This window comes from Ovis aries, chromosome 10 (genome assembly GCF_016772045.2).
Source record: "Ovis aries strain OAR_USU_Benz2616 breed Rambouillet chromosome 10, ARS-UI_Ramb_v3.0, whole genome shotgun sequence".
NCBI classification, from domain to species: domain Eukaryota; kingdom Metazoa; phylum Chordata; class Mammalia; order Artiodactyla; family Bovidae; genus Ovis; species Ovis aries.
In genome coordinates this window covers 32,591,680-32,603,167 of record NC_056063.1, presented here as the reverse complement: position 1 = coordinate 32,603,167, position 11,488 = coordinate 32,591,680, and the positions used below count along the sequence as shown (strand labels likewise).

The window sequence follows — 11,488 nt, the reverse complement described above, 5'->3', positions numbered from 1 at the left end:
GCCGGCGCCCGGCAGCCCCGCGCCCTCCTCCCTGGACCCCGTGTCCCCTCAGCCCGGCCCGGCCAGGAGAGCGCGAAGGACGCCGCGGCCGCCAGCCTCCGCCGCCTCCCGGGCGCCGCGACGCCCCACACCCCACACGCCGCCCGCACCTGAGGCGCGGCCGGACCGCGAGCGGGCGCCGAGCGTGGCGGGCAAGGGAAAGTTACTCACCGGGTGAGCCTGGCTCCCGCGCCTCAGCCGAGCGTCGGCTCCGATTCCGCGGCCCCGCTGAGGGAGCGCGGGGGCCAGCTGGCCTCCGCTCCGCCCGGACCTGCCGCCGCCGCCGCCGCCGCCGCCGCAGATTTCCTGGCAAGGAGCAAACTCTAGTCAAGACTTCTCTCCTCAACCGCCCCTGCTGCCTTCCCGCGGGCGAACGCCAGGGCCGAGCCACGCAAGCCGACACGCACCCCGGCCAATGGGTAGCGGCATAGGGCGGGGAGGGGCCGGGCCAGAGGGCGGCTTCACCTATCCGAGAGCTCGGGGGGCGGGCCGGGCCCGGGCCGTCACTCCGGGTTAGAGTGAGCCCGCTCCGCCCCCGACCGCCGCGCGCCCTCCTTCCACCCCCCCAGCCGTCCCCTCTGCTGTCCGCCTTGCAGCCCCCGGCGCGGGGCCAGTGCTGCCTCTGCTCTCACTACTGACCGCGCGAGGACAGGGGAACAGCTGGGGGAGGCGGGGAACATCTAGGGGGTCGGGGGTGGGGTAAGGAGAACAGGTGGCGCCGGAAAGCTGGACTGTGGGCGTGTCGGGCGAGAGGACAGCGGGGGTCGGGGTGGGGGGAAGGGACGGGAGCTGGAGGGGGTGAGGGGGGACAGGAAGGGAGAAGCGAGGGTTTTGGTAAAGAACACCTGAGGGGTCGGGGCGCGGAGAGCGAGTCTGGGTGGTGGAAGGCTGCCGAGGCGGGGGCATGAACACCTGGGAACGAAGGTGAGAGGGAGGTTCCGCGGGTGAGGTTGAAGAGGCCAAAAGGGTGAAGAGGAAAGGACGTGTCTAAAGCGAGGCAGGACGTACTCCAGGGAGAGAAAAAGATCCAGGAAGGAAAGGATGGGGATGCGAGATAGGGACAGTTTGCATCCAAACTCGCTCAACCTCACCCCCACTCCCCCCGGCAAAAATAAACAAACGCTTGTCCTTTGACCCAGTTGAGCTGTGAAACCTTTCAAGATCGCGGATGAGACAAATACCGTCTTACACGTGCATCTTGTTCTGCTGTGAAATTCATCAAAATGTATCGATCAACTATAGCTGTCCATTGTCCCCGGAAAGGCCTCCCGGGGCGGGCGGAGTCCAGCCTAGGATTAATCCCGTCCCCCACGAGGCCAAGATCTTCCCCGGTGGCCCAGATGGTAAAGAATCTGCCTGCAATGCAGGAGACCTGGGTTCGATCCCTGGGTCGGGAAGATTCCCCGGAGAAAGGTATGGCAATACTCCACTCCAGTATTCTTGCCCGGAGAACCCCATGGACAGAGGAGCCTGGCGGGCTACAGTTCGTGGGGCGCAAAGAGCCGGACATGACTGAAGCGACTGACACTGCTACACTGCCAGGGGGCCAGCAGCAAGTCAGAAAGAGACTTGATCCTGGCCCCAGGGGAAAAGGGGATCTGGGGGAGTCAGGTAAGGCCCCGCCCCTCCTGCTATCACCTTGGCGGGGAGGTGCCAAGGGCCGAGCTCTGGCGCCCACAGGCAGGTCTCGGCCTCGGGGCGGGGCAGGAGCCCGGCTCCACCTGTCTGCCACCACCGGTTCTGGGGGAGGGCTCACGCAGCACCTCAGGTGAGCCGCTCAGGCTCGGCCACCGCCCTCCTCGCGCCGGGGGCGGGGCCGGGGCGGGGGCCAGGGGCGGAGCCTCCACGCCCCGCCCAGCAGCCGGGCCCTGCCGCGCCGCTGCGGCTCCTCCCCCCTCCTTCCGTCCGCACTCCTTCCGTCGGTCCTTCCTTCCTTCCTGCCTGCCGCGCCCGCACGCTTCGAGGCATGGGGCAGAGCCTCCGGCCGGCCCGCGCCACCTGAGCATCCCGGAAGCCGCCCCCGCCATGGAAGAGGACCAGGAGCTGGAGAGGTAACGGCCAGGGGGGTTGCGGGGGGGGAGGCGGGAGGAGCGGGCCGTGCCGGGCCCTGGGAGCCGGCGGGTGGCTGGGGCCTCCGCCTCCGCGGCCTGGCCTGGCAGCGAGGGCCTGACCGGGAGGACGGGCGAGGAGGGGGCGCGGTGGGCGCACCAGGGCGGGGAACGGGGCCCCGGATTGGGAAGGGGTTGGGGGGGAAGCTGGATTGCTTGAGTGGAGACGCTCAGTGCACTAGATACCAAAGAGGGAAGACGGGTTGTTAGAGCGGAGTTCAGTCCCCAACGGCCCATCCCCATTAGGAACAGCCAGAGTCAGTAAAAGATAACGTGCACCCGGCCACCGTTCCCCGAGTAATGAGCCCAGGCCACTCCTCTGGGTCGAGCGCTAATTGGTCGTCTCTGTGCGCCGAGTTCTCTTTTTTCCCCGGTGCTTGGAGACTCTTCTCAGACTTTCTAGTTTCCGTACCTCCTGTAAACGGAAACCGTAGTTGAAAAACTGCACGTTGATGAACTTTAGTATCTATTTTTATCTGCGTTTTCCCCCACGCCTTTCAACTCCCCTTCTCATACTTTAGCAGAACCCACCCTATTCTAATCCTGCCCCTCTTCTTGTGGCTCTACTAAAAGAATATTTTAGCAAACTTTTTGTTGAAGGACACTCCCCTTGGTCGTCATGTGGACGGCCAAATGGAGTAGGGAGAAACTGTAGGCAGTAAATTATTTAGTGGTAGAATAAGTGGAGGCAGAAGAAGATAATAAGGGCTAATGCTAATAGTTTTGTGTAATTGGAGTGCATTAGAGTAGTAACCTGTTGCAATTGTGATAGATTTTTAAAAAAAAAAAAGGTAGTTTCAAAACCATACTCAGTATGATCTCATTTTTATAAAAACTATGTGTGTAGAAAAATGTCTGGAATGAAGACCTCAATGGCTGAAGGCGAGAGGAAGACAGCCCTGGAGATGGTCCAGGCGGCTGGGACAGATAGACACTGTGTGACATTTGTGTTGCACGAGGAGGACCATACCCTAGGAAATTCTCTTCGGTACATGATCATGAAGAACCCGGAAGTGGAATTCTGTGGTTACACTACAACCCATCCTTCAGAGAGCAAAATTAACTTGCGCATACAGACCCGAGGTGCCCTCCCCGCGGTCGAGCCCTTTCAGAGAGGCCTGACTGAGCTCATGAATGTCTGCCAGCATGTGCTTGACAAGTTCGAGGCCAGCATAAAGGAATATAAAGATCAAAAGGCCAGCAGAAACGAAGCCACATTCTAGTCTCTCACCATACAGGGAGAACTGACCTCTAGGATATTCTATATGTGCTCTTGGCAAAACCCAGAAGTAAAAGATTGTGGTGACAGCACGATGTGACCTGCAGAAGGGCCTGCTTCTAGCTCATAACTCATCTTAGCTGTTGGAGTCCCTGCGAGAAACTGTATTCTTCTAATAAATTCCCTCTTGTACTCAAACTGATTTGAGTGGTTTCTGTTCCTTTGTTCTGGAAGTGGACTCTTATGCTTTTGTGTTGTTTTTTTTCCTTTTAATTGAACCAAGGTTGAAAGTGAGGAAACAGATAACCAGGCACCTAGAGAAAGACCTTGATGGAGGAAATTAAAAGGATTTCCCTCCCCTAGTCACAGGGGAGGGAAAGATGCTATAGAGCAGTGGTCCCAACCTTTTGGGTACCAGGGACCGATTTTGTGGAAGACATATTTTTCCACGGACTGGGGATGGGAAGTATGGTTTCAGAATGATTTGAGAGCATTGCATTTATTGTGCACTTTATTTCTAATCTAATGCTGCTACTGATCTGATAGGACGTACCTGCCTGGGGCGGGGAGGTTCGAGACCCTATGCCGTAGAGCATGACCCCACATAGGCTGTGAAAGGTTTAGAAAAGAAAGGTGGGAGTGAGGGGAAGACTTGGCCTCTTCCTAGATATTTTTTAGTAATTTATGAGAATTGCATGCTTTGCTATGATTGGCAGATTGTGCAAGGGAGGAAAATAATTTGAGAGAATTCTGGTTTCATGTGAGAGAAGTTAGGTGGTCTCAGGCTTCATCTCTATGGTGGTGTTTAGAGGAAGATTCCAGTTTAGTGCTGTAATTTTAGGTCCATAGTATAAGAGGAGACAACTGGGATGACCAGATAACATTTTCAGTTCTTGGGTAGGTATCTCAGTACAGCCCAAGGTTCCATGAAAAGAAACAGTATTTGAGAGAAAGTAAAGACAGGAGGAAAATTGAATGTGTGGAAAATGATTTTTGGGGAAACCTAAAATACTGGTGAATCACACTTAAGAGCTGTCCTACTTACCTCTTCAACCTTGTGTCTTAGACCTGTCCTACCCCAATTTGACTGATAATTCAGCCTACATATCTGTCAACCTTAGAAGCTCAGCACCCCGCCCTACCCCAGCCCCACCCTAGTACTCTGAGGGGACTCTGCTTTAGGTATGGAAGTCAGAGAGGATCTCCCAGAGATCACAGGAAGAGAAGGAGCTGGCCGTGCAAAAAAGAAGAGCATTCTGGTGGAGTAGCACTTGCAGAAGCTCTGAAGCAGAACACCAGTGGTCTGAGGAATCAAAGGCCTTGAAAGGAGATCTGCATGTCTAGAGCAGGGCAAGCAGGGAGGACAAAGGCCTGTGATAGGCTCCAGGGGAAGAGCTCTGGGGCAGAGACTTTGGAAAGTACAAGGGGAAGGCATCTGGGAATCTGATGACAGTGTGGCGGAATGGACAGTGGAAAGGCCAGGGTAGAAGCAGGCAAACTGTAAGAGCTGGAAGGGCCAAAAGCTAGTGATGGAGACAAGTCGATTTGAGATATGTTTGTGAGCCAAATGGTACAGAATTGGTAGACCTCAGGAAGTGGGTGTAGAAGATGAGGAAAGAGAAGGATGATTTCCACCTAGATTTGGGGCTAAATTTACTGAAATGGGAAGCCTAGAGGGGAAAATTCGTTGGGAGGTGGAGTGATGGAAAACTTGGGTTGCAGGGAGGGGATTGGTTGGGAGGTGGAGAATCAGAAGTTCATCTTGAATGAGGTAATCAGTAGATATGAGTTGAAGGCCATCAAAGAGATTGAAGTAGAGATCAGCTTTGTTAGTTCTTGCCACAAAGATGAGGTAAATGCATAAAAACTGGAATGATAAAGAAGAGAGTCCAAGCCAAGCCTTGGGCAAGCTCAGTATTTAAAGGTTGGTAGAAGAGCAACCAGTGAGGTGGTGGGGAAGCCTGTAGAAAGTCAAGTTGTGGAAGACAGCGCTTTCAAAGAGAAGAGTGATAAATGAGTCACATGAGGACAGAAAAAATGTCAGCTGAAATTAACAGGGAAGTCACTGGGCAGCTGGCAGCATTAGTTTAGTGCCTACAAAGGCTAAAATATTAACCCTGGTAACAGATGAATGGCTTTGTTTGGGTTTTCCAGTAAAGAAAATACACTGTAGGGCATTAGAGGCTAAATTTAAGTGGGAGCAGGAGTGGGTGGGGAAAGATCAAAAGTTCCAGGGCAAGGACAGGGAACATTCTCCTAGGGTGACAGACAGTAAGAAACAGTTAACAAGAAAGCCGATGTCAGCATAAGGAACTTAGCACTTGAAGACGCAGGGAAGTCCTAAAGGGATCAGTGGGAAATGATCAAACATTCGTTTGCCTCTTCTAAAGTTCTGCCTAAGAGTAGTTCAGTGGGGACTGGAAACAGGGTAACTTAAATGAAGTTTAATACCTATGAGCCAAGACCTGTCAGGAGATGAAGGCCAAATTTAATTAGTGGACACAGCGTGCAGAATGGTGACAGTAGACTGAAGTAATCAGTAACAGTGCCCATGGGGGATGCACCCACTGGTGGCCACCCGCCACATCTTGTGGCCTCTTTGCTCCTCAAAGGGCTCATCACCACTCATGATTTGGCATGGAGTCTTGAATCTGTTGTTTAGTCACTTCAGTCGTGTCTGACTCTTTGCAACCCCAAGGACTATAGCCCACCAGGCTCCTCTGTCCATGGGATTTCCCAGGCAAGAATACTGGAGAGGGCTTCCTCCTCCAGGGGATCTTCCTGACCGAGGAATCAAACCCACGTCTTCTGCATTGACAGGCAGATTCTTTTACCACTGAGCCACCAGGGAAAATGAAGTGAAAGTGAAAGTTGCTCAGTTGTGTTTGACTCTTTGCGACCCCATGGACAGAGTCCATGGAATTCTCCAGGCCAGAATACTGAAGTGGATAGCCTTTTCCTTCTCCAGGGGATCTTCCCAACTCAGAGATTGAACCCAGGTCTCCTGCTTTGCAGGCGGATTCTTTACCAGCTGAGCCACCAGGCAAGCCCAGCCTTAAACACAGATTCTTACAAAAACACCATCACAAGGCAGGTGTGTGAAAGGAAAAAACAGGGCAGGGCAGGCAAGATAACCAAGAGTACTGGAGACCAGAGAAGAATCTTTGCAAAATGTTTGTCAGAACCTAAGGGAAGGCAAAATTGGTCGATGAGAAAGGGAGGGAGATTGATATGAATCATGTATCTACTTGAATAAACTGAAAAAACTTAGTATTTCTGATTTACTAACAGCAATAATATCAATGGTTCAAGCTCAGAAATTCTGTTCAGCTATAAAATATCTATGCCTAAAAAATATAAAATATCTATATCATATATCTTTTAAAAAGAGGCAGTTATTAAATAAAATGATTATATGCTAAAGGTTTTTTTTAATAACAACTTGAGTACTTGTCTAGCACTTCCCATTTTCAAAGCACTTGACAAACTATTTATAAATTGCATATAGTTGCAACATCTAAGTAGTCTAATTGGTCATTATAACGCATAGGTGCCTATAGAACCTCTGTGGAGATGAAAAGGTGTCTACCTAGAAAGTGGTCCAATCAGTGTCATTCTGAACCAGTGTCTCACATTTTTAGAAATAATGAAAGCACACCAAGTTCTGTGGCCACCGTTCCTCACTCTTGTTTTTGTTTCCCTTTAACATGTTGTTAAGACTATAGATAGTCTCCAGATCACTAAAGTCATCTTTTCTGATAAGCAAAATTTAGAACCAGAGACATTTGTACTAGCCCTCAAACTGGGCTTCCAGGAAATTTGCTCAGATCCACCGGTCTGCTTTCAAGTACTTATGACCCCAGATCCAGTCCTGCGCTCAGATTCTTAATGCTGGTTTTTCTTTTGCCATTTGAAAGTGTATAACCCAGGTGGTGCTAGTGGTAAGAACCCACCTGCCAATGCAGGAGACATAAGAGGTGTGGGTTCAATCCCTGGGTCAGGAAGATTTCCCTGAAAGAGGGCATGGCAACCCACTCCAGTATTCTTGCCTGGAGAATCCCATGGGCAGAGGAACCTGGTGAGCTACAGTCCATGGAGTTGCAGAGTCGGACAGGACTGAGCAAGTAAACAACAACAGCCAGTATGTACCTAGTAGTGGTATCAGTCCTGAGAAATGGTGGAGATAAGAGAGTATGAGTCTGCCCTCCAAAGCCCCTTGATTTTGAAGAGGACAGACGAGCCATACACATGAAAAGTTAGCCAACTGCATTTACAATGAAGTGCCCTCGTGCATTGAAGGGCATTACCTGCTGAACACAGAATGGAGCTGGTGAGGGACACTCTTGTAGCAGAGATCGTTCCATGCGCACCCAGTCTGCCAGCCACTGCCCTGGGCCCTGGAGAAAAACCACACAGGCAGTGTGCTTTCCAATAACTCATGGAGCACTGAAGCAGGCAAACCTGTGAAAGAATTAGTGCTCCAAGATAAATGGTTTCCTTTTTCCCAGTGTAAAGAGGCCATTACAGATTCCCAAGCTAGGGAATGCCCATGCAGAATGGACGAGTGGGAGGAAATGTGGGAAGACGGCGTGGGTCAGGGGGCATGTGTACCAGTCCAGGTGTAATGTAAGGAGGGTACCATTGTAGACGTGGAGGTAAAAAGATGGATACCAGAAAGCTGCTGGAAAAAATTACCGTGGAGTCAGAGTCTGCCAGGGAAGCAGATGAGAGAGGCTGTGCACAGCCCCGGTCCTTCAGCCCAGCATTTTGCTACCACTCCCTCCCAACTAAAACCAGCACAGCGGGATTCGCAAGCTCCTCTCCCCACCTGTCCTTGCTGACAAGAGTCCACCCTTAACCTCCTTCCCTGCCTGTCAGAGGAACTGCCTTTAACAAGGTCGAGACTCCAGGGCTACAGATGTGGACACTGAGGGTGGGGAGAGGAAGTCGGGCAGTGAGCTGACCAGCCCTTGCTGCCCTCTGCCCGTACCACGCAGCTCTCCTCAAAGGGAGCATCACCATTCATTTGTTCGTTTGGCAAAATGAGCACAGTTTAGACGCAGACATGGTTTAGGTACCAGATGGACAGCAGGGAACAAGCTGTCCCACGTATGATTTGTTTTCTGATAGCAGAAGTAGAAAATAAAGAACTAGTGCATCCGCAAATGTATCATGTAGTTAAGGTAGTGATGTAAATGGGAAGCGGAGGAATCATGGGTTTGGGGGAGAAGGCACTCAGAGTCTGGATATCTAAGAAAGGCTTTTCTGAGGAGGCGACCTGAGCAGAGAAAAGGAGAGACCGAGGAAAAATGAGAATACACTCGGAATTTCCTGGGCGATAAACTAAAGTTATTCAGCCAAGAAAAAGCAAAATGATGAACCTTTTCAAAGGAATAAACTTTCAGCATTGGATGTGTGTGTAGTTTTTATTAGTACCCAGATTCATATCATTCATCTTTAACCTGTATATTAATTACTAGTAATGATAGTAAAGAATCTGAGTTACTGTGTGGGGCAGTAGGGTATGGTCGAAGTTTGGGATCCACTGATAGGTGTATATGTATTAAGAGAGTTGACCTTAATTTCGGTTTTGGCATTTTTGAGAGAAGCACATCTTTCTTAGAAGCAGAAGTGGATGTGCTTGGAATCCTGCACCCCTTTTCAGGCTAAATAACTGAGTTAAGAGCTCACACTGTTGGAATCACGCTGCCTGAATCTTGGTCTTGGTGCTAGGCTTTTTAGCTGTGTTACCCCAGACAAGCTGTTTGACCTCTGTGCCTGAGTTTCTTCCTCTATAAGATTGGGATAACAATACTTACCATACAAGGATATTATAAATATTAATTTAGATAATAGTCAAAGTGCTTAGAATAGTATCTGGCCCATAAAGCATGCTTTCGATTAGTGTTAGCTGTTGATATTATTTTAATACCAGTTGTGTCAAACTGGTTTCGTTCATAATTCTTCTGAGTGAAAGCCTGAAAACAAAAACCTTAGTGCCCTCTGTTATTTTTGTTTGTCTGTTTCCTCTGGCTCAATACAAAACTACAATATAAATTTGTGGACTCCTGTGTGGAAGGTTATTAGGAGAAGGCGATGGCACCCCACTCCAGTACTCTTGCCTGGAAAATCACATGGACAGAGGAGGCTGCTGGCTGCAGTCCATGGGGTCGCTAAGAGTCGGGGACATGCCTGAGCGACTTCACTTTCACTTTTCACTTTCATGCATTGGAGAAGGAAATGGCAACCCACTCCAGTGTTTGCCTGGAGAATCCTAGGGACGGGAGAGCCTGGTGGGCTGCCATCTATGGGGTCGCACAGAGTAGGACACAACTGAAGCGACTTAGTAGCAGCAGCAGCAGTGTGGAACGTTATTAGTCTGCCAAAGCCATTGCTTTTTTTAAAAAAAGATAGTTTAAATAAAATAGCATTCCTAATATAATTGAATATAGGTAAAAATCGAAAATAAGTGGATTGTTTCTTCTTTTCATGAAGAAATTAAGATTCTAATGGAACATGCACAGTCTTCCTGAAGCTGTAAGACAGAGGTTAAGCAGGAAGGAAAAGTAAGTTCCATAGCAGATGGATTCCTGGTTTGGTGCCAGGTACGTGAATACTGACGGGGAATCAGGGTCCAAGCTATATGCCAGCCAAGCATCGAATTGCATAAAATGTAACATATTGGTATTTTATCTGCCATTGCTCCATAGATTCCATGTTTGCTATGTAAGACTGTTAATAAATGTCAAAAAGAAAAGCTACCACCCACGTACTCTTCTTAGTTTACATGCTTACTTGGGTCAGATGACAGAGCAAGTGCAGATAAAGCCCAGAACAGTTCTGTCCAAAGGGCTCCTGGAGAAGATGAAGCTGCCCGGAGCGTCTAGTCAGACGAGCTGGACTGGCTGGCTTTTAACAAGTTTGTGGTTTGGAGGTTTGGGTTTTTTTTTTTTTTTTTCTTTTTTAAGGGTGAAAGAGGCTTTCTTCCTAGGGGCCTCTTTGGACAGGACTGTGTAGAGGTGAAGTGTAAGGACTCTGAAGGCAGGGCCTGGTTGTCATCTCTGCTTCACCGCTTCCTAACTTGCAAACGTGTGGAAGAGCAGCCTAGCCTTTGGGAGCCTCAGTCCCCTCTTCTGTAAAACGGAGCTAATAATACCACCTACTTTACAGGGCTTTGGTGAAGTATAAATGCCCTAAAGTACTCAGCACAGTTCCTCGTAGACTTAAGTACTCAATCATTAGCCATGACTGTTACCATTGTTGTGTTGGCCGCATTGAAGACTGTCAGTGGTGGCTAGAACAGCAGCCTTCTAGAACTGCGCATGTCTCTATCCGCGACTCCCTGCCTGCTTCTTCTCGCCACATGGCCAGCTGGGACCGCAGGCCATGCTGGCCTTCCTGTTTCTTTCAGTTTTGCCTGGAGTGTTCCATCTCAGGACCTTGGTGCTTGCCCTTGACTTCCCCAGCCCCTCTTCCCCGGGTCTTCACCTGCCTGTGTCTTTCCAGAGTACTTGCTCAGGCCATCCTTGACCACTGTGTCAGTTACCCATTGCTGTGTAACAAACTGTCCTAAAACTCAGCAATTGAGGAATCTAATTGGAGCTAAGGTAGAAGAATCTGACTCAGGACTTCTTGCAAGGCTGCAATCAAGGCATCATCTGGGCTGCAGCTTCTCAAGGCCTGGACAAGGGTGATTAATTTCCAAGCTCGCTCACGTGGGACAGCCTTGCTCCGGGGCAGCTGGCTTCCCCCAGAGCAAGAGATCTGGGAAAGAGGGAGAATGCAAGATGGAAGCTGAGTCTTCCTACCCCATCTCAGCAGCGACAGCCCACCACGTCCGCCCTGTTCTGTCTGAGAGAAGTGGGTCCAGTGCCCACCGGGGAAGGGGATTGTACATGGGCAGGAATACCAGGAGGTGGGGATCCCCAAGACCGTCTCAGAGGCCACCGACCCACAGCTGCCTTCTCCAGGATAACACGTGCGCATCCATCCAGACCGCCCTCACTGTCTGTCCCCTGACCCAGCTTCATTCCTCCCTGGTCCTCACGTTAACTGACGTTGTATTCTGTATCTCTCTGTTTATCGTCTAATTTCACTTGAACATCGACTTCCAGAAGACAAG

The 11,488-nt window shown here is 50.3% G+C and overlaps 3 protein-coding genes across 3 annotated transcripts in view; 2 read left to right on the top strand and 1 right to left on the bottom strand.

Moving 5' to 3' along the window:
- Window positions 1-414, bottom strand: part of LNX2 (ligand of numb-protein X 2) — an 88,633-nt gene extending 88,219 nt beyond the window's left edge. Inside the window, exon 1 of the mRNA XM_027973639.2 lies at window positions 211-414. The gene's annotated coding sequence lies outside the window, so the exon portion shown is untranslated. The remainder of the gene's footprint in view (window positions 1-210) is intronic.
- Window positions 415-1,982: 1,568 nt separating this feature from the next.
- POLR1D (RNA polymerase I and III subunit D) lies at window positions 1,983-3,564 on the top strand. The gene is made up of 2 exons (XM_027973637.2): window positions 1,983-2,090; window positions 2,995-3,564. Exons 1-2 carry the CDS (start codon window positions 2,065-2,067, stop codon window positions 3,368-3,370), a joined length of 402 nt encoding a protein of 133 aa, XP_027829438.1. The 5' UTR covers window positions 1,983-2,064; the 3' UTR covers window positions 3,371-3,564.
- The window catches only part of LOC101113604 (protein POLR1D-like), a 35,840-nt gene continuing 26,334 nt past the window's right edge, over window positions 1,983-11,488 (top strand). The window contains exon 1 of the mRNA XM_027973638.2: window positions 1,983-2,090. Within this exon, the coding sequence (XP_027829439.1) occupies window positions 2,065-2,090 (26 nt within the window). The 5' untranslated portion in view covers window positions 1,983-2,064. The remainder of the gene's footprint in view (window positions 2,091-11,488) is intronic.